The following is a 27,943-nucleotide window of genomic DNA, read 5'->3' on the forward strand; positions in this document are numbered from 1 at the left end:
TTAAAAGGAGCCCTGCTTTCCATTAAATATTGATGCTATGAGAGTTGTATACTTTTTAGAACTTTTCTCCAGTTGCTATGAAGAGAAAATAGCTAGGAGGCAAGATGGGGTGAGGGGAGTGTAGAACCGGAAAGGATCATGAAAAGAGAGTCTTGTGTAAAATGAGAGAAACAGAAGATACCCACTAACAACATGGGCACTTGTTAGCAGGAAGAATTCTCAAGGAATCTGGACCACACAGTCACAGTTCTAAGGGGTTCTCACTTCCTTAGTTCAGTCAGTGGAGGCAACTCCAGATGGAGCTGACTGGCAGCATATTGGTGGAGACCATGCCATGCACCGTAGAATGGCTAACCAACCTCCCTACACTTACCAAGCAGGTGTCAAAATCAACATTGCCAAGCTGTGACAACTTTCTGACAAACATCTGCTGGCAAGAGATATGGTTGTCTTGTTGAAGGACCCCCAAACAGTAACTGCTGTGTGATCATAGATGGTGGTGGTGGTGGGGGGGGGGGGGGAGGCATAAAACATGATGCAGAATCCCAGAGTGACTTTGTAAAATGAAAGAAATGGAGAGACAGCCAGTTACATAAATCTGTAAGAAAAAATTGTTCTCATGTGGCTACAGATTTACTGAATTAATTTGGTACTACAATTAAATCAGGGAAGAAAGAAGTTGATTTAACTACAGAAGCAACAATTTAATTTTGTTTCAATAAAGGCTGAGCCATTCCCGTAGAGGTGTTTTCACCTTATTGTTCTGTTTTTCAAAAGAAACTGAATGACCTTTCTCCTAAACCATGTGAGCACTGACCAGTGACTGGCCTAGGCTGGACCTGTGACTAAACAAGGCTAATGAGAACCAGGTGAAGGGTTTTCTATGGCTGCTGGCAGGACAGAGTAAACACTGGGCATCATCTTTGCTGCCAGCACAGAGAGTCTGGCTGAGTTAGAACAACTCAGAGAAAGCATGGCTATTTGATTCCTCCAGCTAGGTGAATGAATTTGGGCTCCGTGGATAATAAAAGAAGCCTCATTCTTTGCGGAGCACAAGCCAATCCACACTTTCAAGTCCCCTGCTAAGTGAGTAAAAGTAACCCATGCAGGAGCTGGTAAAGAACAACTAAGCCAAGGTTAAAAGGTTTTTGTAGGTCACTAGAAACCATTCTATTCCTAGCAAAGAGTCATTAAAGCTCGGGAAACTCAGTGTCCCAGCACCCTCTGAAGGAGACTGTTAAGCACACTGGACTGAATTGTTCTTAGACTAATTCCTCCATGTCAAACTTTCCCAGGGCAACTCAGCAGCTTTGATGTTAATGACACCAGTGCTTTTCATACAACAGGATGTTGTGGAAAGATATGAACAATAAAGTGAATTTAAAAAAAAAATGTTCCTTAGCAAGCAATAGGACAAGAAGGAAAGTCTCCAACACAGAGATAGTCCAAGTGTCCATGTGATACATAGCTTTTTTTTTCCTTTTCTTTTTTTTTTTTTGGTGGTACACACCTTTATTTTTTTATAAATATTATCAACATTGCTAAGATCTCAATGACTGCACATATAGCTCCTACATAGAGGACTGTTGTGAGGGACTGTGATAATGATGAAGACCCAACTTACATAGTCAGTCATTAATCACCATTTCCTAATTGGGTTTAATTTGACTACTGCTCATTAGAGTTATAAACCAACACTCTCACTTAATTGTGATTATATTTCAATAGCCAATCTTTTATGGTACAATGAACAAATTAATAGCTAAAGATAATTCTGGTCTTAAAAATATCATGTAAGAGACTTTGTGCTTTAATGAATGGTACATACAAAATGTGGTTTGTGATGATTCCTTAAAAACATTCATGGATTTTTTTTCGCTCTTATTAATTAAAAAGCAAACTTTAGCTTTCATAAAGTTTGTGAACGCCTTCCAAGGGAAGGTCCCCGGGTAGTCCCCTCCCCCTACAGCCAGATCATAAGGGTGAATATAATAGTCTGAAAGCAAAGCGGTCATCCTATTCCACAGGAAGTTTTCCTTCCTCCCTTTCTGCATTCTGTTTTAAGATTATTTATCTGTATACACAAGATAGCACATACTGTAGAGGCCAGAGACAACCGCAGGCTTTATTCCTTAGGTACCTTCCAGTTACTTTTTGAGCCAGAGACTCTCGCAAACCCTGGAAATCACCAAGTAGTCAGTGAGCTTCAGAAATGCCCAGTCCCAGCCTCCCCGATGCTGGATCGCAAGAACACCACCACACCCAACTTTTTCTTTACTGTGAGTTCTAGGAAACAAACTGAGATCTTCCTGCTTGCAAAGAAAGCACTTTCCTGATGGGTCCATCTGGCCCTTGCTTCAGTCTTTTCTTAGACAAGGTCATGCTTTGTAGCCTAGGACGCTCTGGAAGTCAAGACTCTCCGAGGCTGGGTTTACTGACCTGCACAGCCACGCTTGGCTCAATGTATACGTTTAAGAGTCTTTATAATGAATTCCCTTACTTGAGTATCAGCCTTCAATTCTGAATTGCATGCATTTCAGTCACATTCAGCATGCATGTGACTGGTGTTCTCAAAACGTGGGACTATTTCTGGGTCATTATCTAATAAGCAAAATGCTAGTTTAAAAGAGAACAACCAACAACAACACCACCACCATAGGTAGCTTGCTCTAGTTAGTCTGGCATGGCAGGACAACCATGCATACTGGACTGAGAGGCAAGGGTTTCCATCCCATCTTGCAGTCCTAGCTGTCCATCAAGACTCATGCTTAAAGTTGAGAATAATGACTCTTACTTTTACAGGGATGTCTGTGAAAATCTATCACAGTACCTGGCACATAGGTTAAAAAGCAGTTGCAACTCTTCCTCCTATTATTTATATAAAATAGTGATGATTTTATAGCCTCGGCAATTAAAAAATTAATTTTGAGGAGCTGGATAGATGGCTTAGTGGTTAAGAACACATGCTGCCCTTGCAGCAAGGAACCCAGGGATGGTTTCCTGGCACCCACATGAGGTAGTTCACAAATGCCTCTAACTCCAATTCCAGAGGAACCAATAGGCTCTTTTTTTAGCCTCTACAGGCACTTGCAGGCAAGTGATGCACATATATTAGTTCAGGCAAATAAATATTAATTTAAAATAAATCTTAAAAAGCAAGCTTAAGTAAACATAACTTGCACATACACAACTTAGCACAGATTCAATCTGGTGATTATCCATGCAATACCATATCCATGTAATACCAACTTCCTTAAACAAGAACTTGCCATCAGCTGGACACTGGGTTTCCTGAAAATTTCTAATATTGGCCAAGCAGAGGATATTCTTTTGTATGAAATGTGGGGGATGGACCTATTCTGTGTCTCACTCTGGATGTATAACCCAGCTCATCAGTCTATAATACAGGTATGATTTTTACCACTTTAATTAATATAAGATTTTCTTCTTTATAAATTTGAATCTTGGCCAGCAAAGTGTGCAGATTTGTAGTCAGAATATGATGGATGGAGAATATACATTTGTCCTGAGGTCTTTCTGGGTTCCAAAAACAAAGTATTTAAAGTTTTCTGAATGTGACTCCAAAACCTCTTCTTAGGAAAAACACCATGGTCCTCACGATGGTGTCAACACATACAGTTTCAACCCCTTGTACCTGTTCAGCTGCAACATCCTGTTTAGCCAGTGTTCACAATGCATGGAAAAAGGCAGTTTGTGGCACTTATATTCTGGCTTGAGCTATTCTATCTACCACCCTACTCCTGAAAACTGCTCCACGAAGTTCAAAGCCTTTGCTATGAATGCATCTCTAGTAAAGACATCCTGCATTGGTGGTATTTGTGAGGCATAAAACAGTAAACAGTGGTACAAGTCACTGTAGAAGAGAAATCATCCCCCCAACATCTCCTTTACCTAAAGCAAATAAGGCAAGTGTGTTTAACTGCAGAATAGGGGCTTCTCCAAGATGGTGGAAATCCCATTTAGGACATGAGGTTAAAGTTTGCAAAATTCAAGAGCATCAAACAGTTCAGAAAAAATTAGGAGTAAGTTATTAAACCCAAGTAAAGTGATGCAAACCCACACCCAAATTCTATCAGCAGCAACTGCTGAAAAATGAGGGTTCTGTGTCTGCATGCAAGAACTGAAGGTGGTTAAAGTCAGGCAGGAAATAGCTCCCAAGAAGGCTTGGCATTTGCCTCCAGCAAACCCAAATGCTCAAACACTGAGCACCATCATGGGAGCATTTGAAAGGCGCTGAAATTAAATTACTGAAAGAAATGAAGGCAACACTACTGCTGCTGTTGCAGACTTTTTTCTTGCATGTTAATTTACAGTTTATATGCATGATTATAAAAGTTCATTTGTGTTTCTCCCTTTATGCTGTTTGTTACCTTGTCCTTCTGGAGTTTCACCGAAGGGGTTCACTTCCACCTGAGTGGCATCAATCTTCAGGAAGAGATGATACAGCTTTTTAATCTGGTCAGCCGCCTAAGTGATCAAGTGAGATGGAATTACACCCAAGCAATACAAGAAAGTTTATTTTGCTCCATTAACAGAATCTTAAAATTAGAAAATTATGTCTTTACTTTCAGTTATATTTTCTGAAGGGAAAAATTGAAGAACATAATTATTTTAATTTCCACTGCTATTCATTAGAAGAGATTGCTCAACTTTCCTCCAGACACTAAGAGAGACCATTATTAAGAAAACAAAATATTTTCTGTGTAGCCTAAAAGCACCATTAATCCTTTTGTGAATTATCATGTCCCTGTTAGTCATGTTAGACTGCTGTATAAGCTACAATCACTAATACAAACAGGCTCCATTTAAGTAAAAAGGTAAACAGGCATTTGAGAGTTTATAATGACAAGGTTTTCCTTATTATGCTGGAATAAACGGTTATTATGTTCATCAATCCAAGCCCATAATCTGCAAAGCAATGCCTGAGCGTCTGATGGAAACCGTGAAGCAGAAAGATGAAAGTCTCAAAGAGAGCAGCCACAGAAGCGTGCAGCTCCCACTTGACTCAGCGGGTCCTGGAGGCAAAGACCACAGAGAGCGTGCATACACAAGCCCTCTAATATTACCATGGCTCCACTTTATCACTCGTTCCCCTCAGCCCACCTGTCCTCACTGCTTGCGTCAGGGCAGGCTGGGCCGTATCCGTGCTGGAGCGTGGGGCAGCACATGTGTGAGTCATCACGACTCCTGAAGCATGCACACTGACAGCAAAGGCGGTAAGCCTGTGCAGCTAAGGTTGCATACAGGGTGGCAGTCATTCTTGACTCTGTTTTACTTCCCATCTACCAAGCCAGCCCTGCAGTGTGTACCATCAGAGTCACGTCGACCTGCTCCTTACTGGCATAACAGAGCACCTGACACCTGTAGGGCTAGCTTCCAGGTAGCTGGGCAGCGAGCAGCTGTCCTGCCAAGGGGTCTTTCTATTCCTTCAGTCCTAACTCTCCCAGTTCTGACAATACCTACGAATGAAATCCCTAAATATAAATTCATACTAGCATCAATAATGAAAGCTGGCCCAGGTTTGACTAGAGCATTTCTATGGATCTTATACTAACTATCTAAATTTTAACTATTTCAGGTCTATGTGAAAATTTTCTAAAATCCTGGTTGAAATCTGATATACATAAATAAAGGAATGAATGATTCCAATGTGTAAGGCTAAAAACTCATTTTTTTTTTCAGCCAGGGATTCAAGATGGTTCCCTGACTAAACCCCAACTTACTCACGGCCTTTCTGTTTCGCCTGCCCAAGGCAGTGGGGATGCCAGCATTTGCTAGTATACCGGTCCAAGTCAGAATCTTTTTACTAGAAACATTTTTATGAGTAGGTAACAGATATAAACTTTATAAAGCTCCTCAGTATATCAAGGTTTCTCATGATTCTATTTCCCAAGCATAGCTTTCCAGGTCCTTTAAGGCAGACACCAATAGCATCTGTTTTGTCTGAGATACATTCTATGCACATACTAAGATGCACACTTTCCATCTTTACAAAACAAACGCTGCTATCCTTATTAATAGAAGCCTTCACTGCCAGGATAAACAGGACATTATTTTAATTGTCGGATCATATTTAATTGTGTAGCTCTACTACCATTCATTATATTTATCACTTAAATAATGACCATATGGATTGGTTCTCATAGCTTCATTTAGTTGAAATGTCACCTCTCTTGTCTCTGTAATACATGTGATGGGTAAATCCCCACAGCAGAGCAGAATGGATGGACACACTGTATTTATTATTTGTTGTATATGTGTATGATTATGTGCATGTGTCTGCATGTTTGTGGCTGTATGCAAATGTGTTTGTACATGAAAAATGTGTTATGTATATGAATGGCATGTAAAGGCCTTGGGAATTGTTCCTCTAAACTATGCATTTTGGTTTTGTTTTTTTGTTTGTTTGTGACAGGCTCTCTGGTTGGCCTAGAGACTCACCAAGTTGTCTAGACTGGGTAGTCAACAAGACCCACGGATCAACCTGTCTCTACCTCCCCAGCATTTGGATGACAAGTGTATAAAACAATGCCCAGCTGTTTCTCAGGATTGAACTCAGTGCCTTGTGCTTAAGCACTGAAGTCTCCCCACACCCGGAGAGCATTTTAAATCTGAATGGTTCTATTATAGTGCTCAGGGAACTTCTCTGCACTCCCATAAGCCAGTCCAGAAAGACCTTTCACTCACAGCACCATCCAGCATCTGCATCACACTGGGCATGGCATGTGGGAGCAGGTATTGTGTGTGGAGCTTTAATGAAAATCTCATATTGTCAATGAGTCTGAGCATCATTATAGCTCCTAAGACAATTTGAATTTCTTTTTCCTATGGATTTTGTATATTTTCCTGTTGAGATTTAGGATTTTTAATCATTAACTTAAAGGAAGTGTTTTTATGTGAATAAAATTTGTTCTTTATTCCATATAAATTACAAATGTGTTTCTCCTTTGCCATTCATCTTTCAACCAGGTTTATGTTACTCCTGCCATATGGAAATCCAAGGACAATCATATCACTCATGTCTCAATGCTTCCGGCCTTTTGCCAACCTTTCAAAAGGTCAATTTCATTATGGAAGTAGTTTAAAGATCTCACAATTTATTCTCATTTATTTTATTGTTTCCTAGTTTCAACGTTGATACTTTTTGAAGCTCACTAAACTATATTAAGCTATAAAGCCAGTCAACTACAAATTGTGGAATGTGGGGAAGGGCAGAAACCCCAAGAACATGGCAGAGACATGTCAAGGACTGCAGTGCCTCATACCCATGCGAGTTGGCAAAGCCCTCCCTTGGTCTGTGTGCTAATGTTGCCAGAGTGTACACGGAGCATCACCCATCCCTTCCTCCAGCATCACAACTTCCTCAGGAATGTTTATAGCCAGAGAATGTCCCTTACAGTGGACTCTTACATCAGAGGCTGGATATAAAATCAACTGGAGAGTTTCTGGCTTGTTGCTGTATCTTTTGCTTAGTTGGTGTCACTCTATCAGAGTAAGCACAGCCCATCCAACCCTGGTTTTCTATGTGTGTCTGAGTGAGGACCAAGCTGTGCAAGATGTGGCAAGTGAGTATCTTTCTGGGCTTGGGCTTTGTTTTTGAAATTGGATCCTCTTATGTTACTGGTGTTGGTCTCACAACCACAATCTCAGAGGATTAGGACATAGCCTCTCAGGTAGTTGGTAATATATACATGTGACTCCATGTCTAAGTTTTGTTTTGTCACTTAGACAGCTGCAGTATATATGCATCTGGGAGAGTCCTACTTACCCTACCGGCTAACACTTAAATGATTTAATGAGTAATACATAAATAAGACAAAGTACATAGTAGAAATAACTTTAGGAACACAAATAAGATCTAATGCAACAATTAAAAAAAAAACCAACAACCTGTCCTAAGCTATGCAGAATACAGATTTAACCAAGGCAACCATTGACAGATGTACACGCAGTCCCTTTGCATTGGATCATCTCTTCATGCCAGGACCAGTGACCTAAGACTGTACAAATACTTGCTTTACTAACATGTCTTCTCTGCTTATGGCACCCTTGCACCAATGCTCATGCCTTAGAGCAGCATCCGGAAAGAGACTCCTGTTTTTACACATGCTACAATCAGCTTTGCTGAGCACATGGGCCATCCATCCTTCCTACTGTGCAAACAAACTGGGTATCCCTCAATAAATTCCAAGCCATCCACACCTCATTTGTTCTCATTCTTTTTGTTCCTCCCTACCCAATTCGTGTATTCTAGGGCTGCAGAATGACCTCCACTAGTCCATCAGTCCCTAGAGAACAGTGGCTACCTTTTAGTACTTTGGACATAGCCAAGGAAAGTAAGTAACATGCAATCAGTGCTCGCTCAGTGAGCAAATAAAGAGTCAAACCTAAGAAGATGTCAGCCAGCCAGTGACCATAAGACCCTGTCTTAAAGTTTTTATTTTTTCTTTCCTTTTCTTGATAAATTAACTTAAAAATATCTTGGCAATTTGGCTATTTTATGACCCCGAGAGGCTGCATATTCATCTTTGCTTTTCTGCACAGCACATATGGAAACAGTGTTTGGACACCAGGGACACATTTATGCCATTTAAAAGCTATAAATAACCCTTAATTTTCTCTTTACATATGGAGGTGGCAAGGGTGTCTTAGGATATATTTAATAATATTATCATTTGAGGAGTTCTCTACTATGTTCATATACTGAGCAATCGAACAATGGGTGGGCAGCTTTTACCCCATTTAGGTTTATTCCGCTCCTACCTTCTGACACCTATCATTGATACCCTAGAAACATTCAACGTACATAGCCTAGACATCTGATTTCACTTAATCTTACACAAGCCAAAATGCTTCAGAATTACACGATATACATGTGTAGTGTACTGTGCAGTGAGTGGTGATAGCACAGCACTGAGCAACATACCTACTGTGATCAGGAATAGGATCTAGCAAAGAGACTATAGAACAAAGGAGAAACACACATATGTAGACACAGAGGATGCACACAGGTGACCAAATACACTTGGAATCAAATAACTGCAACACCATGACTTCCTAAGAGACTGGCTTTCAGGGACCAACATCTCTACATAAGCAGCCATTATATATATATTTTCAAGTGGCAAGTGTAGTTAAAAGCATCATTCTAACAACATGAAACTAATCAGTACAGCACAGAGCCCAAGATTCGCCCAGCATTTTCCTGTGAGCAGACAGCCTCCACAGCACCTCGCAATACTGTTCTCTAGTTGTCTTTTGAAGGCTGGCTGTTTTAGTGCAGGGAGGCCTGCCTTTCTTCTACCATCTTTACTTTCACTCCCATCTTCTAGTGAGTGTGGTCTTCCCTTCCTTACACACTTCTCAAGTCTTGTTCCACTTTATCCTTCTTTGACTTCTTTACTGTAACGATCACACTTTCAGAGATTTAAAATTAAAATCAGAAAGCTGAAGGCAGGAAGAAGTCAGTGAAAAAGCCCTGTTCCCATGCTAAATACAAGTTTTATGTCTCAAAAGATTCAACTAACCACAGCTAGAACTAAGATAGGGCTGGCCAGGTGACACGGTGACAAGGATTCTTCCTGCCAAACTTCATGACTGGAGATCAATCCACAGAGCCCACATGCTGGAGAGAGGGAAAAGACTCTGCAAGTAGTCCCATGACGACACACAGCATGACACATGCATTACATACGTACAAATAAATAAAATACTAAAGAAAATATTCTAAATGAATACTGAATCTTCTCTGATCACTGGGTCTTTTTTCTTGCTATTATTCCCCAAACAATAAAATAAAACAACTGTTAACAGAGCAGTGATATTTGTAGGGGTATAGGATGCCTGGGTGAGATTGTGTGTCAGTTATAAGCCAAACACTATGTCATTTTCCAACAGGAACTTGAAAATAAATTAGATTTCTGTATTCTCAGGGGCTACAAAATACTAGCAATTAGTCAAGTAATGTGTATTGTTAATAAACACAATGATAATCTTGATTACTTGTGGAGCTGAGGAGAAAATTCAGAGTCTTACATGTGTGAGGCAAGCATTCTACCACCAAGCTGCAAACCCAGCAGAGAATTCTTCTTTAATGGAGTACTGTCAACAACTGCTCTCACACAGTATTGAACTCAATCAATGCAATATACTTCTCAGATAGTACATTATTCCTATTATACAGATGCTGGAAATAAATTTCCGACAGAATAAACATGTATGTGTATGTGTATATATATCAAACAGCATCAGTAATGTTGTAAGAAAATTTAAAAATTTTAAAATTTTAAAAAAAATTACAAAAAAAGTCTGGGGCCGTAGTTTACTGAGCAGAATGTTTGCCTACCATGCACAAAGCCCCTAGTTAGATTGCTAGCATCACGTCTACCAGGTATAGTGGTGCATGCCTATAATCCTAGGGCTCAGGAAGTGAGACCATGAGGCTCAGAAGTTCAAGACCAGCCTGAGATATATGAGACCCTGTCTCAAAACCACAGTAACAAGTATCAACAAACAGCATGAAGTTTATGTACCAGCTTGGAGCACACATACAAACCTCTATCAAATGCATATATCTGTTTCTATAAATATCATAAGTTTATAGAACACACCTGCATCATATATTTGTATACACATATACAATCATATATACACATACATATATAAGTATGTATACATATTATAAAACTGCACACACACCTGTACTATACATACATACATACCCCCTCATAGATATGTATGCATATATACCTCTAACACACAAATGTATGCATGCAGACACATTATATGCATATATCCATAAACAAATATACATCATAAAATTACAGACATACACTATCATTTACACACATGTACACATATGTATATATCTAGATACGTCTATCATATACACAGATACATACATATATCTCTATCATATATATGTACATATATATGCCTCTACCACATACACATTCATACATACATCTTTCTACCCTACACACACACACACACACACATCTCTTATCAGATACATTCACATACATCATAAACATCACCTCTTAAAACATCAGGAAATATTTTCTTGATCTTAAACAATTTGGGGAAAGATTCAAACACAATCACCTTGTTTTCTGTCAGTCACAAACATCAGCAGCAATTAAACAAGCTACTGCAATATTTTCTGAAATGAGGCATACATACTGTTGCTCAATGCCTTATGTACCTGATTTTTCAAAGGCCCGAGGAAGCCCAGATTTTCTGCCATCCGCTGGGCCTGGTTATCCTTTATCCCTTCAAAAATGTCAATCGGCTCCTAGTAAAAATGTATCAAATGAACAAAATTCAGAAGTCAAGTAAGAAGATTTAAACCTCAAAGCGAACGTTTAGTATTTACTGGCAAATGAGTAATTAAAGTATGGCACCCTTCCATAAAGCTCTGAGCGAGGCTACTGTTGCTGCCTATAGGCTACGTTTTAATTAGCAGGCCAGCTACAGAACAGCCCTTCCAAAACTACATAATTCTTCAAGGTGGCATGCTGACAAGATGATCTGAAGCCAGTTTTCACTTTTAATTACTACACAGATGGCATTGATGAATATTTAGTCAGTTAATTTTTCTGACATCTTTTGGAAGGCATCCAAAGAAAGGCTTTCCTGCCTAATACTGCTGTTAAGTCTGGAGTTGTCATACACAGGTTAAATATTATCTTATGACTTGAGCACTTTATTCATATGAAAATTATTAATAATACTTTCAGTCTACAAAGAGCAGTTCTGTCGAAAACAATGAATGCTCTTCATGTGCATTAGTTCATGCATTATGTTAGCAAATGGGATTGTTTTAGATAATGGGAGTTTTGAAAATGGCTAGACATTATAAGTAAGCCTGTGTATAAAGCTTCAATTAAACTTCCAAAGCAGTTCATTTATCTATGTAATACTGATGAGAATATTTTTAAAACAATTACTGAAGTGTGGGTACAGTATATAGAAAAGCCAATCCAGAGAATAGTATTCTTCCCCTATTTAAGGCGGAAAAAACAATTTCTAAGGAAATAATATTTCTTGTAGAAAATGTTAATGGAATTAGACATTAAGAGCCCATATTAAAAACTCGGTTCATAGTTTCAAAAGTTCAGTAGCTAAGAATTAGCACTCCAATTAATCCTCAGGATGCTAGTGCAGAAACCACTGCATCATCATGACTTACTTTCAAAACTGAGGTTAAAGGCTTGTGACAGACTGACTTCCTACTTGAATCTGAGTACAGATCTCTAAAACCAGTCTTTTCAAGGACTGAAAACAATTGGGCAGGATATGGACCTCTGAAAGCCTATTTCAATGTGGACAGTCTGAAAAGTTTAATATCTTTTGTCTACTTGATGGGGTCTAGATTACAAAAGAAGTCTCTGCACAGGCTTGTGAGGGTGTCCCTAGGCTAAACAAACTGAGGAGCAAAGACCCACTCTGAATGTAGCAGGTACCATTTCATGGGTCAGGGTTGGGAGCCAGGAAAGGAGACAGAGAGCTGAGCACCAGCATTCATCCCCTCTGCTTCCTGACTGTGGAGCAGTGAGACCTGCTGCCTCCTTCCGCACCATGGCGGACAGCGTTCTCAAACTATGGGCCCCAATGAACCGTCCCTTAAGTCACTTTGTCAAGATTTTGTCACAGAAAAAAAGTAACTAATATAGAGACTCACCCACATCCAGTTACACAAGAGACAGTGTCTAGGCCATACCCAGGGTTAAAGGCAGGGAGGCAACCTGGCAGAAACGAGGACACAACAGTGTTCTCCTGTTGTTAATTCATGGGTCAGGTTGGACAGAAGGAAATGATATATAAGGAAAAGGCAGGGAGGAACGAGAAGGCAGAGAGGGGAAAGGGAAGGAGAAAAAGCTTTTGGATACTGGACACTTAAATTCTGCCTGACTTCCAGTCAGTTTCCACTTAGACTCAACACCTCTTGCCTCAGGTCCATTGTTCCCTGCCTTCGACTCCACATTAGACGCTGAGCAGTTACTACCCTAACAATCAGTTAACGTGGCCAGCTAATCAAACATACCTTAAAGATGAGTTCTGGACTGGAAGCTGCCACTTCTTCAATATCAACGCCCCCCTGGGGGCTGCCCACTATCACAGGACCATTGTGGGACCGGTCCATCAGAATGGCCAAGTAGGTCTCTCTAGAAATGTTCAGGGCCTCAGCAACCATCACCTAGCACAAGAATGAAAAGTTCAGTTAACTTGGCATCAAACAGATTGGAAATCCATGCCCCTCAACACAAAAAGCAAACAGCATTGTTTCTAGGCTCTTGTGCAGAGGCAGCGTCCAGAGGTCTGAGGATTCTATGTAAGTGCACAGGGTCTCCTGTCACCTCCTCAACTGATCTTGTCACAGTGCTCCAATGGCAGGTATCTGGTTTGCCTCAGGAAGCCTTCCCACTCTCGCCTTAGTTTTTCTTTCTGGTGACTCTCATTTGAAGAAAGCTCCAGGGACACAGCTATTCTAATCTGACACACTAATAGTACATATATATTATCACACTGGCTATTCTCTGATGCCAATGGTAGAAAGCCAAGCTTGATTATCAAAGAAGAGATTTTTTTACAGTATACTGACGTTGAATATATTTATAAATTTCTGTGTCTTAGATGGATACATTTTATTTCATTTTGTATTCTCTATAAACATAATATTTATTCATTTAAAATGATGCAGTCGCTGGACTTTTTTTTGGGGGGGGGGATTTTTCGAGACAGGGTTTCTCCATAGCTTTTGGTTCCTGTCCTGGAACTAGCTCTTGTAGACCAGGCTAGCCTCGAACTCACAGAGATCCGCCTTTCTCTGCCTCCCGAGTGCTGGGATTAAAGGCATGCGCCACCACCGCCCGGCTCAGTCGCTGGACTTGATGGCACAGGCCTATAATTAGAACTTGGAGGAGGCTGAGGCAGGAAGATAAGAAAGTGTGATCTGTTTAGGCTACAGACTGAAGGTGAGGCTAGTCCAGGCAGCTGTGACCATGTTTAAAAAAAAAATGGGGGAAGGGGATTGGTGCTCAATGGTAGAGGGCTTGCCTATCACGAAGAGTTCAATCCTCAGTGCCAAAGTAGGAATAGAAAAAAGCAAGAGCCAAGGCACAGGTCAGCTACAGAGGACCTGTTTAGCATTTATAAGGTTCCGGGATCAAACTTCAGCAATAGTAATAATGGTAAAACAAAACAAAAACAACACTAAGTATATAAATTGAATACTGAATGCAGCCTACTGCAGCACAGCCCCCTCATATCCAGATGCCTTGGCCACAACTGTCAAAATGGTACTCTGGTCACGTGAACCTCTGTAGTACTTAGGAAAAGATGACCCTTCCACTGGGAGAATATGGCATCAGGGGGCAAGTCGAGTGGAGAGAACTGAATCCCTGATCACTTCACCAATAATCTTTTTGTTCTAAACAATTCCAACAAACATCAAATCAACTCTCATGAGCTTAGTTTCTTTCATTTTTACCTGTAAGCACTGCAGTAGCGGAATCATTTCTCACATGGGGTTACATCACACACATTATAATGCCTTGCTTTTGTTTTTGAAATTATTTTTATTTTTGAGACCTTACTACATAACCAACGATGACCTAGAACTTCTGATCTTCCTGCCTCTACTTCCCAAGTACTGAGATTATAGGCATGTGTCAGTATGATCAGCTTTCGCAGTGTTGGGGATCAAAGCCACAGCTCCACGTATGCCAGGCAAGCTCTCTACCAACTAAGCTACAGACCCTGTTTTAAAACTTTTAACCCCACAATATGGATGCCTTCGTAAGATTTTTCCCTTTCCATCATGACTATACAACATTTAAATGTTAATATTTATTTAATCATATGCATGTGGCTATTTATATGGACATCAATTTTCACAGTTGAAATGCTGCCCTAGTCATTATTTTGAATATTTATCTCTCCTCATTTGTTTTATTCCCTGTGAAAGTAAAATGGCTTGGTCTTGCATGGAATATTTAAGATTTCAATTAGTATTGTCAAGTTGCACTTGAGAGAGAGGTTATCTCAACTTACAGAAATCCAACCAAAATGGCGGAAATATCTTGGCTGAAGTTTTAAAGACCACAAAATATACATAAATAATCAAGTATACACTTGAAAATAATTTTAAAAAACAAAATAACACCACCTTTCCTAAAAGTAGTTAAGTACTAGATTTTATTTTTAAAGTTATATACAAAAAGGCATTATATTTTAGCAATCCAGAACCACTAAAAGCTGTTTTATTAATACAATAAAAACTTTAAAAAGCTCTAACAGAAAGATATGAAGCTTCTTTTTAAGCTTTTATTGAATCTAATATCAATTAAAAACAAAATATTGGGACAAGAAATGTGGCTCAGTTGTATAGCACATACTCAACACATGAGGTCTTTCATATAACTCCCAAGACCCATCAGCTTTTCCTAATTCCCACAAATGAACCTTCTCTTGGATAATGCTAATGTCAGAACTGTTACAGACCTAGCCTGATTTCAAGTTGCTTGTTCTTTAAATGACAAAAAGTCCAGCCACTTATCAACGGCTCTCCTGGCCTTCGGGATGACAAACACCATCAGCTCCTGACCACTGCAAACTCCAGTCCTTCCTTTTCAATATGGCAATGTGTAGCTTTCAGAAAATAATATGAAATTCACCTTTATAAGCATCAACACACCTTAAGAAATTAAAACAATCATGTCTTCTAAAGATTTCTTTAGAAGGAAAGAGAGATGTTTAAAGATATTTGGTAGGGACAAAATACAGATGAAGGTAGGAATTTGAAACTTTAGGTGCAGTAATATAACTCTGTGTGTGTGAGGATAACAACATGATTGCACAAGCCAATGAGGATGTTTGTGTCCTGTTCTATTGCTCTCGGACTTACTTCTTGGAAAAAGAGTGTCTAGCTGAGTGTGGCACTAGGCTGGGAGGCAGTAAGCTCTAGCAATCCTCTGTTCTAACTCCTATAATGCAGAGACTACAAACAAGCATAGCTTTTTTACTTGGGTGTAGAGATTTGAACTCAGGTCCTCATGCTTGCAGAGCAAGAGATCTCACCCACCTAGCCCTTCTGTCATCCCTCAAGCTTAGTCTAATACGAAGTTCGTATAGTGAGATAATCATTGTCAGTATTCTTAGAAGCCATACAACATTCTAATTCTTCAGGACAAGTGTCATTCAAGAGCCTTGTTCTTCATCTTTTGAAACACTAACTGATGTGTTCTGCATTCCTTCACACTTCAGTTTGGAAAGACGGGCTGCTTTCTCCAACAGTTTCTACTTGGTAGAAATAATGTCTTATTCTTTAAAAAAAAAAACAGGAAAATTATGCTTAGTAATAGATAATTCAAGACAGTCCACACAAAGACCCAGTATATTCTTGTGTTATGAAACCATGTGTGACCCCCAACGCTGAAGTATCTGGGGATTGTTACAGACAACTATGAAGGACTTCATAACACACGTATCCTGGGGGAAAGGAGCTGAATTTCAAAAGAGCTTCATTTGAGTTCTACACAGATTATCCTGTGGGATCCCTTGGATTTCAAAATGTCTTTATACTCTTTGATCAGCATATCGCTCCTCCTTCTCACCCTCATACCCTGCTACTCAAACTGGAAGTCTGAGATGAATACCAACGGGTAAAATATTCATAATGTAACTGCAGAGAGTTTAAGATTACTATGAAATTATCTAATATTACGTTTCCTACAAAGTAGCAACTATTACTGGTGACAGTGATCAGAAATCCCAAGAGAAGTACTGCATCGCACTCCATTCCTGCACCAAGCAACATGTAACCCAATTGCACAGAGTCAAACAAAAATGCCTGGTAGATACCAACATGTACATTTGTGTATGTATATGTGCATTAAACAGCACCATGAATAAACTTAGATTAAAGGTTCCTATATGTCTGTAGCTTCAGCTTGAGGATGTGGAGTTGACTATAACTTTTTTCCCCTTTTTGGCTTACTCCTCCACTGCATTCAGATAAAACTTTACATATGAGAAAACAGGAAGAATTAGATTACAAAGAAGAAAGCAGTGTGCTTAGGAAGCCTTAGGTCTAAGAGAGCATTCAGGGCTGAGTTCCACCTCATAAGTTAGATGTTAGAGGAACTGGTTACCCAGGAAGGCCCAGGAGCACAAAGGCACCCCTGGGCCGCAGGAAGGCCCAGGAGCACAAAGGCACCCCTGGGCCGCAGGGTTTCTCTGCAGACATCTATCAAACATTAGCAGGCAGGAATCTCATCAGCAAGAACACAGTGAACATAAATGAGCATGTGAGATTCAAAGTCAAATCCCATGAATAATTGCTACTAATAAAAAGGAAGAAACATTAGGTGCAAATCTAATTTTTTTTTTTAAAAAAGCATCCCAAGCCTATATTCTAAGTTCTATGTAACTGTGCGAGCAGAATTAAGGCAGAGGTAAGAAGTGTTGTCTTATGGACTGAGGTTTAACAAAGCAAACACTGATTCTCCCCAAACTAATAGAGCGATTTAACACAATTCCTATTGAAAGCTCAGCAGGAGTTTGTTTGTTTTTTTTTTCTATCAAAGAAGGCAAGATTATCTAAGAAGTGCATGCTAAGGAACAAGAACAGGATAAAATGTACTAAGAAATAAAAATAAAGTGATAAGACCCAGTACCCAGAACGAAAGAACTTACTACATTGGTATAGCAGATCAGTAGTAGACACAGGGGGCGTATGAAACATGGGCAGCTAATTTTTGACAAAGGTACAAAAGCAATACAATAAAGGGGTACAAATACAAGTGAACACCTACAGGCAAAAGCAATAGCAAAACAAAACCCACCAGCCTTAGTCTGTCACCATAATCAAAAGCAGCTGACCAAAACATGCACACACAGACAAACAAACACACACACACACACACACACACACACACACACACACACCACAAAAATAAAAGACATTAGGAAGTTAACAAAGAACCTTGTTCTTAGACTATATACCAAGAGTTCTGTCCATAAATGAGCATGGATAGTTTGGACTGCATCAAAACTCAGTATTTTTGTTCCACAAAAGTCTCTGCTCAGATGAGTATGTGAAGCACAGACCCTGCTAACTCCCAGCACATACACGACAAGCCAGACTGAGCCCTCTAGCCTTGCCATGGAAGGCACTTAGACTTAGAGTCTGCTGGAGCCCACACTATGATTCATTGTCCCTTTAATGCTATGACAGTGAGCACAGCTTCAAGGAGAGCCTACAAAGGACAAAGGAACAAACGAGAAGGTGCCTAACATATGTAGAAACAGGGCATATACAATTTTAAAACATGATGAAATAAAACTACACATTTACAAAAATGGCTAAAATTGTAAATGCTGGCCAGAAATAAGAGAACCCTGGACATCTGTATGCTACAGACAGCAATGTGGTGCCATCAATTTGCCAAAAATTCGGCAGTTTCTAAAATAAAGCAAAACAAAATCAACTGAACAAAGAACTACCACACAACTCAAAATCTATCCCCCAAATAAAGATTCTATCTCTACAAAAATATGTTCATAAATGTACAGAATACCTCTATTTGTAGCAGCCCAACCTGAAATAATCAAGGTACTGATTAATAGATGCCAACTTAAGCCGCTGTGGTATGTGCATACTACAGACTGCTACAGAGCAATGAAAAAGACAGTCTCCACGAATCTCCAGAAAATTATGACAAATGGAGGCTAAAAGCTCATTTCAAAGGTTTCATTTCTACAACATTCTACAACAGTTTGTGTCCTATCAACATTCATGTGCTTACCTCATCTCCACTGAGATGCTGTTTAGAGGCAGGTCTTTGAGAGGGCAACAGATCATGAGAGAAAAGCCCTCAAAGATGGGGTTTGTTCTCTTTTAAATGTTAACTCAGAGTTCCCTCACCCTCCCAACTATGTAGGAACACAACAAAAATCTGACCCTCTTCTCACCAGGCACTAAAGCTGATGGAGACTTTATTTAGACTTTCCATTCTCCAGATGGTGAGAAAAGAATTTTACTTATGCACAGCCCAGTCAGGGTATAGTAGATTTTTACACCTACCTTTGTGGCCAGAGACACAAACATGCAATGTTCTGTTAGCTAAGACTTTAGGCATGTAGTAGCTTATTTAAATCATAACACTCAAACAGCATGCTAATACTATGAGACTGACAGACAGTGGTGACATATGTCTTTAATCCCAGCCTGAGGAAAGCAGAAGCAGGTGGATCTCTTTAAGTTTGAGCCCAGCTTGGTCTATAGAGCAAGTTCCAAGACAGCCAGGCTACATGAAGAAGCCTTGTCTCAAACAAACAAACAAAGAAACAAACAAACACAAAAAGAAAAAAAGAAAAGAAAAAGACAGGACAGGACAAGAAAGGACAGGGAAGGGAAAGGAAAAAGTGAGTCCTAACTAGAAATTGCTGGAATATCACTAAGCACAAGGGAGAAAATATGCAGGGAACTTTATGGCTGATAAACTGGAACTCAACACCAAGTGTGGAGCCTGGGCATCTCAGTCACCACAATCAAGGCTCAAACTTAGGAAGATGCAACTTGAGCTTCTGCTGGCTCTCTCCAAGGTCCTTACTGCATGATGACTTTAATCCCTGAACTCAGCTCTGCTGAAGAGGGAGGCAGCAGGCACCACATACCCTGGAAAGGGAGAGACCATCTATGGACTCTCTCCAGATGCCTGCCTTGAAAATTAAAGGCACAGTCAGCTGTGAAGCACACAGCCTTCCCAGAACATTCTGAATCTCACTGCCACACCGTCTATAAAACACTCAAAACAAATGTCCGTCGTTAATGTGCTGGTTAACACAAATTGCCCTCACTGACTGAAGACTATGTTTCCAGCAAAAAAGAAGAGACAGAATCGCATGTTCTGACTTGGGGAAAAGCCTAGCACCCCACAGTCACTTGTCCAGCAAGATTTGGAGAATCAGAAGTACTGGTCACTTTCTGCTGCATAGCACATTTGAGACTCTAGCATAAGCTACAGAAGAAAAACATGTTTCCCAAACAAAGGAAGCAGGCCAATAACATCAATTCTTATATGTCATTACAGAAATGTGACAACATACCATGCATATCAGAAAAGGACAAAAGAATAAATGACAACTCTTTCTAGGTGGTAAGAGAAAAAATTGTTACTTTCTGACTTTTATTCTTTTGGAATTTTTATTAAGCTAAGGAATAAAAATTCTGAAAAAATAACCATTTCTCTGGTGGTTTTCTGGCGATGCTTCAATTCTCAAGAACATGCTTATCTCCACCACGTCAGGGACCTAGCTACAAGGCACTTTGCTGTAGAATTCTATTACTAGGCGGTGCAAATCTGCTTCACGTGGACATTTTTATATGCCTTTGAAAAGTTTCACAAGTTCTAATCTAAAATCCCATGTGTCCATATGAAACAACAATCCCCACAAGGAAAAGTACTAATTACGCTCTCTGCGAACAAACTATGAAGATATGCAGGTAAAGGTTTCTAATCAGATTTGAAAGGGAAATAAAGTAGAGTTGCAGTCTAAACAAGAACAAACCAACCTCAGTTGGCGGTCCCTGCCCCACCTGAGGGGCGGTGCAAGAGGAAAAATTCACAGTCAGCTTTGGGGCTTGCTCCAATAGGTTTTAGATGACTTGTCTCAGTAGATGAAGCTGTCTGGTCAGTATGCCAGTGTCCTGCTGTTACTGGAACTGTCTTATGTGAGAGCCTGGGTATTAGCCTTCCTAAGCAGCTTGGCTCTGCACTGAGGCTCAACAGTGCACTTAAACAGACAATAGTGAAAAGCAGAGAAGGACATTCATTGAATGTGTCACACCCCGAAGAGGAAGAGATCCAGTGATCCCCATCCCCACACTCATATTTTGGGTACTGATATGAGTTAAGAGCAAGAGGGGTGAGTAACGACGAAAGCCAGGAGCTGTTTCCAGCCTCGTCTGTAAGGTGCTCCGGCAGGTTGCTGGGCTGTGTGAAATACGCAGGGAAGACCAGTACCTTGCCAGGTCAGCACCAAGCTTCACCCTCTCCCTTCTCCCTCATTCTCAAGGGTATCCCTAATTCTTGGGGCGCACTGTCCCAACAGTCAGAGAGGCACATGGAAGGACATAAATGTTTCCTTAGGAGATTGTTTGCTATCCACTGCCCCTATCATGGTTTAACAAGGACAAGCCAGTGACATCTTCCTAAAGCTGTACCAAGATATTTTTCTAAAGTTCTATGAAAACTAACTGTACAATGTACAACTCAGTGTGCCCACCAACACCAAGTATAGCACAATGATATAGGCTACAAGTCACCAATGCTATGGCAACAGGACAGGATCAAAGAGTGGGACCCAATTTACTGTTAGATGGATGGGTCTTTCTAGCCATAGCTGTCTTCAGGGTTGCCACACATGACACCCGAGGGGCTCTGCTCATGAATTCACATTCTGCAATACAATCTTTCCTGTGCACTGGGGTGTGCACAACAGACAGCTTCTGCTGTTTTACACATAAAGAGAGGGAAAATAGGCTGAAAACGGCAGCAAGGAGAAGCAGGTTCTGTACCTGGCTCCGGCATTCCTAACTGCACAGCAGAGGCAGGCCATTTGTGTGTGTATATATGTCTATGTGTCATGCGCATGCTTGCACATGGAAGCACATGCTACACATACTTACTGGTAGCAGTCTCCACTAATAATAGATTCCTAATAGCAAGTGGCTTAAAATGGTAGTACATCAAAGTATAGCATGAGGTAATCTTAAGGAGGACGACTGCAGCAGGCATTCTAACAGCGGGGCAGCATGGGAACAGGAAGGGCCCACTGACTACTAGGCTGCCCTGCCAAGCCTTGTCAGCTTCAAGCAGGATGTATCTGTGCTCTGAATGGAAAACCTCTGCTTTGGTCATTCGCCTCACTGGCTTTTGGTGAATGCCAATGTCCACAGCCTTACAGGTCTTTCTTCAAAGACACAGCAGTCCTAAAAAAACAAACAGTTCACTGCCAAAGAACAGTGCATCGTGAGATCTGTCAGAGCCAAGTCTAGCTCTCTGTTCTTTTGTTTAAAGCACATACAAAATGACCAAGAGCATTCTTATTACCTTGTTAACTTTCACACCTTCTTTTGGAGTTTGTTTCGTTGTTAGATTATAACCAATCATCTGCTTGGCCAGCTGTCCCACCACATTCGGGCTAAGAAAGACAAAAAAGGAAAGAATGACAAGGAAAAGACAATCAGCGTATATTGTGAATCACTATATAGCAGGGTTCACAGTATCCAGGGCTATCTCACCACAACCCCTCTTCACATCCATACAGCCCAGGACCACCAACCAAACTTCTCACAATGCACACTGCCCAGGGCCTACGTCCACCACCCCACCTGCTCCCAGTTACACTGCCCAGGGCCTACATCTACCACCCCACCCCCTCAAGCCACACTGCCCAGGGCCTACCTCCACCACCTCACCTCCTCCCAGCCACACTGCCCAGGGCCCACCTCTAGCTGATATCTTCACATTCACATTATCCATGAAATGAATGTGTTTCCATTTACACTCTGTATCAAGTGTTGTCACAAAGGCTCAGAGGGCCAAATACAAATGAACGAATGAAGGAATGAGGGAATGAGGGAGGGGATGCTGAATTCTGCTACCTTCTCCCCTAAACAGATTAATAAAGAAACAATACTATATGCATAACATTTAGATAGAAGGGGAGTGGAACAGTGATATTGGATGGTCTGGGAAACAGCAAACAATGAGAGGAAAAACAAGGACCACAATCAACAAAAAGACTGTGATGGGAAGAGTCACAGCTTGCTGGGGCAGGATGCTACAAAATGCTCAGACGAAGGGAGGCATGGACTACCAGAGGCCACAAAGACACCACTGGTCACAGAGGACCACAGAACATTTTTCATGGGAATATCATGATGGAAATGGTATCTATCTCAGTTATCAGTGATTTTGTTTCAAACTCTTAAAGATGCAGCTCAGATTGTCTGGAAGAGAGCAAGTAGAGTCTTCCTCAGTGAGGGATACAAAGCCCTCTATTGGGAGAAGGAAGCCTTGGTGCACAGCCAGCGCGTTGCCGATGCCTTTACTTACCTCTCGCCGTGCTGCACCCCACCCCACCCTAGCCCTCCTGCTCAGGAACCCTTCAGTCATGCACAGGATGGGGACCTACACCCTCCAGACTTACTCTTTGGTTAAATGAACACCTCCTTTCAAACCGCTATTGAAGACACCTTTTCCTCTTCCTCCAGCTAAGATCTGGGCTTTCAGAACAATTTCTTTAGCATCTGAAAGAGAAAAACCCAGAGAGCAGTTGTTTTAAATTCTTTCCTTTCTTCATCTCATCTATAAAAGAGAAGAAAAACAAAAACAAAACCAATAATGGTATAGGACCTCCGTGTGGACTTTGGAAAAGCACTCCTAAATGAGCTTTGAAAACTTGAGAAATTATAAATTAAAAAAGGAGAAGCTTGTTCACTGAGGACGATCAAATACACTCCAGCAATGTAAGTACCTAATGCTCTCACATACAGGAAAGCCAGACTCCTGTTACCTTGCCCTTCGGAGTGTGCTAGAAGAGACTAAATAAAGCCAGGGCGGCCGTATGAACTTTACTGTGTAATGATACTCCCATGTGGCCGACAATCTGACTGCCTGTCAGCCTTTGCGAAGTCAGAGGGAGACTGGACTAGGTACAGAAAGGGCTTACAGACAAGACACAAGGCTGCCTTTAATAACAGTATTCTTGGACACCAATAGTTTTCTGAGCAGTTGTTCTATATATTGACAGGGATAGCCAAGAAAGAAGGAAATGAATTAAAACTAAAAGCAAGCAATATTTTTTTTGGAAAAAAAAATATATATTGGCAAAATGAAAAAAAAATCTCCAGCGGGGAAGGGGGTTGGGAATATTTTTTTCTCAGTTCACGTAAAAAAGAATAAACTCTGTTCCTGACCTTTTAGACCAGAGTTATAAACTCAAATATATCTGTAGGCCTGGCAGGGAAGTGGGGTGAGAGGTCACCAAGCGGTAAATGGGGCTGTTAGCAAGCTAAAGAGTTCTATTTCCCTATTTGGGGGGAAGGGGCATGCTCTAAATCAAATGAGTTTACAAACCACCCAGCACACATCTCAGTCCATAGCTGGCATGGTGTGTGTGCATCCTCTTTACGTTGGAGAACTAAATCATTTTCATTAGGCTGCCATGGTTTTCTGGTTCAGGACCTGAGAGTTTCTATCTTGGTTCCAGGCTTCAACTGTTCATCACTCGCTACGCAGTGTTAACCACAGGCCTCGGGGACTCAGTTTACTATGTGAAACACTCATGAGAATTGTTTCAAACGTTAGTGTAGAGCTGGGAAGGAGGTGGCTCAGTGGGTAAAGCGTCTGCTCTGTAAGCATGAGGACCCGTATAAGCCAGGTAACAGCACAAGCCTGAACCACAGTGCTGGGGAGGAAAGACAGGCAAGCGCAGCAGTCGGCCAGCCGTGCTACATCATGAGCTCCAGGCTCACCAAGAAACCTGTCTCAAAAAATAAGACGGAGAATGACTGAGGCAGACCCCGGCATGAACCTCTGCTCCACTCATATGCACAAATTAAATGGATAGAATTTTAAAAATAACTGCCGTAATTCATGCTGAGTTCTATCTGTAAGTCGTTACCAAGGCCGTTGCTATTCGGCCAATCAGACAGAGGTCTAAAGCGAGAAATCCACAAAGGTTTATGGGGAGCTATAAAAGGACGGCACACTCTGAAGGCAAGGGTCAGGCAGAGACCAGGAAGGCTGCAGCTGGAAGGCGTGTCTGTTGCTCCCACTGCTGGACTCCATCTCTCACGTGAGCTCATCCTCCCAGGGCCAGGGTTCAGCACCTTGTCAGAAGATCTTCTTAGAATGCAGCCCTTCCCCACCTTTGACTCTTAACTCCACCCAACATGAACCATCCTGTCAGCAGTCAAACCTGACTTAGAACAAGCTGCGTGAAAACAAGCTATGGTCACTGTTCACTCTCAGGACTCAAGAGGAAAGTAATCAAGACAAATGAACTCAGTGTCCACTCAGGCTACTGCACAGAACAGCAGCAATGATACTGGATTGAAAGAAACCAGGACTAAAACGTCCTGCTTAGGGCTAGGGGTTTATGTGGCTCAGCCTGGGTTCTACCCTCAGTGCTATAAGACAACGAGCAAACAAAACTCTTGCTGAAAGGACACAAAGGGTGAGAGAAGATGCCTGTCTGAAACGAGGGCACACAGTGCTATCTCAGCATGAAGGAAAAACACGATACAGCAGCTGAAATGCTGATCTCAATGGCTGGTGCATTCAGGAGACAAGGGATGAAGGCTAACAACCATTATGATAATTCCCAGTGACTGCCCAAGAAAATGGTTCACAGAAAGGCATTTCCTACTTGTCTTCTGAAGACATCAAGTGGAAAAAGTACTTTTTGCTGTCCACTCAAAGGTTTAATTACATTCATTTCAAATTCTTTAAGAGGCTCGGGGCATTCCACTGTCGTTATCCTCTCCCATGCCCTTGTCGTCCAGGAGAGAAATACTTCCCCTCCTACCCTTTCAGCAGCACAACTGGAATGCCAGGCAGCACCCCTAACTGGCCACTGGTAAGTGACACCGCAAAGGCTAATTAAGCCAACTCTAGTCACCAACCACCAAGATCCAGAAAAGGTTGTAGCCTTGATACATTTTATCAATTAGTCTGTCACCATCTACCCTCAAGTCAAAGGATTCTGTGCCACCCTGATGGTAAGCCAAGCAACCATTTGGGTGACTGAAGTCATATATCGGGACACTGATATTTTGTTTTGTAGTGCTGAGGACTGAACCTGGGGACTGACCTTCGCCCATACTAAGGACGTGCTCTGCCTCTGAATCATACAACCAGCCCCCCAAGTCAGTGCAAACAGAAAAATGGGGAAGGGGAGCAATCAATTTGTTATCTTCCATAACTTGTACTCCAGTCAAAAAAAAGCTTACTAAAATAATTAAGTGCTAACTAAATATGTTAAGTCAGCAGTCTCCAGTATAGAAGTTTTCCTTCTTGACAAAGATTCAAGAAGTGGTTTAACTCAACTAGCATTTACTTAAATGTACAGAAATGAGGAAAATTCTACTCAAAGTTATTTACCAAGTTCATTCCACTCAATGTCACTGTTTTCATTTAAAGATCAGAATTCCAAAACTAAAAGCTCAAACAAATCTGGCTTTTTGAATATTACCTCCTGCCTGTATCAACCAGAATTAGAAAATAGCCCACACATACAGCTCAAGTTGTCTGAATAATTTTATTTAACCATAGCAAAACAAGATAGAAGAAGGGAAATATGGTGGGTTGTCTAGAGAAATAGATTGCATACATACATGAATAGCCATATTAATAGACTGCAGTTGGCCTAAGTGTGCCATTTCTTGCTCCTGAATTTTATGTGTGGTGACCTTAACAGGTAAGGTGTTTACTGTATTTTATTCCTTTATTAATGAGTTTCTGATCTTGAAAATCAGCTTGATAGAAATCACTTTATTATAATTTTTGTATTTAGATGGAACAAAAAGCCATAACAGACATAGTTGTTAAACCTACAAAGACATATAAAATTCTCAAATACCCTATAACCTTAGAGAACATATGTAGAGTTTCTTAGGAAACCCCATCGTATGGTTTTGCTTTCCCTGATGGCTGCAAATGTTACTTCCTTCTTGACTGCAAGTGTTATTCTGATTATAATATAGTTTTGTACCACATTTATGGTCCCCCAAGTCTCATTCTGGACAATGAACGCTCTTGGAAGCACTGTTAAATATAAATGAAAAATGTTAAAATCATTAAGGAAAACACACTCAAAATAAATAAGACATGTTTTAATTAGAAAATTTTTATAAAAATGATTCACTTTGTTCTTCACAGGTGGCATTTTGGGAACATATTTATAGAAAACAATGTGCATGAGACATAGCTCACAACTACAATAAAATGTTTGTCAAGAATGTCTGAGTGTCAGGCATACTAGTGGAAAACTTTAATCCCAGCACTCAGAAAGCAGAGGCAAGCATATTTCTGAGAATTCTAGGCGAGCCTGGTCTACATAGTAAGTTCCAGGACAACCAGAGTTACATAGTAAGACTCTGTCTAGAAAACACACACACACGAATGTCTGTGAATATGCTATCTTCAGCCATTTTTTAACAGTTTGTCAACAATGAGAACTTGCACTACCAAGCTGGGTTTTATTCCAGGTTTCCTTCTTTCCAAGCACAACCCTGCCCCAAATGCAGAGCACAAGGTGTCTCCAGCACCCCTTGAATCAGTCCGTAGCACTGGGCCTGTTGAGGGAATTCTAATTTACATGGTTCACCAACTGGAGCAAAATGCAAACGGCCAGATTTCGACATAAGGGTGCTATCTAGGTTTGTGTGGTGGTTACCTTTCAGGAGGCTTCACAGAATCCAACTGTTAAGATCTAACTCAGCACTGCAGATCTCCCTATGACCAGAAGAACAATGGACAGCAGAAGGCAAGAAGAGTGGAACGGTATTATGAAAAGACGGACTTTTTATTAAGAACCTAAAATGAGAGGGAATTAAGTTTGAGGCCTAAGTATCAAGTTACCAAAGGAGCTGAGCTTCTTTCCTTAGGTCTGAGGGTTCCAAATTTTAAAACTGAGAGTTATCAATCTGCAGTCATCACTGTAATATAATGTACCTTATACCTACTTCTACAAGCTGTAAGAAGGTCACGTGAAGAACAAGACCCTGCAGTGACACTATCTGATGCCCAATGGCATCCTTATTCCAGCTTTAATCATGCCTGACATGGGCCATCAACAGTGAGCCAAGACTAGAACCAACCACCTCAGCACTGTCCATACCACTTGA

At 40.8% G+C, this 27,943-nt stretch overlaps 1 protein-coding gene across 1 annotated transcript in view; it reads right to left on the minus strand.

Moving 5' to 3' along the window:
- The window catches only part of Suclg2 (succinate-CoA ligase GDP-forming subunit beta), a 256,926-nt gene that overhangs the window by 106,399 nt on the left and 122,584 nt on the right, over nucleotides 1-27,943 (minus strand). The window contains exons 3-7 of the mRNA XM_041639888.1: nucleotides 23,242-23,341; nucleotides 22,140-22,230; nucleotides 13,067-13,219; nucleotides 11,225-11,314; nucleotides 4,392-4,488 (exon numbers count right to left, since the gene is read on the minus strand). Of these exons, the coding sequence (XP_041495822.1) occupies nucleotides 4,392-4,488; nucleotides 11,225-11,314; nucleotides 13,067-13,219; nucleotides 22,140-22,230; nucleotides 23,242-23,341 (531 nt within the window). The remainder of the gene's footprint in view (nucleotides 1-4,391; nucleotides 4,489-11,224; nucleotides 11,315-13,066; nucleotides 13,220-22,139; nucleotides 22,231-23,241; nucleotides 23,342-27,943) is intronic.

The sequence above is a fragment of the Microtus oregoni genome, unplaced genomic scaffold, assembly GCF_018167655.1.
Source record: "Microtus oregoni isolate MIOR12 unplaced genomic scaffold, Mior012 000002F_ref0000024, whole genome shotgun sequence".
Taxonomy (NCBI): Eukaryota; Metazoa; Chordata; class Mammalia; order Rodentia; family Cricetidae; genus Microtus; species Microtus oregoni.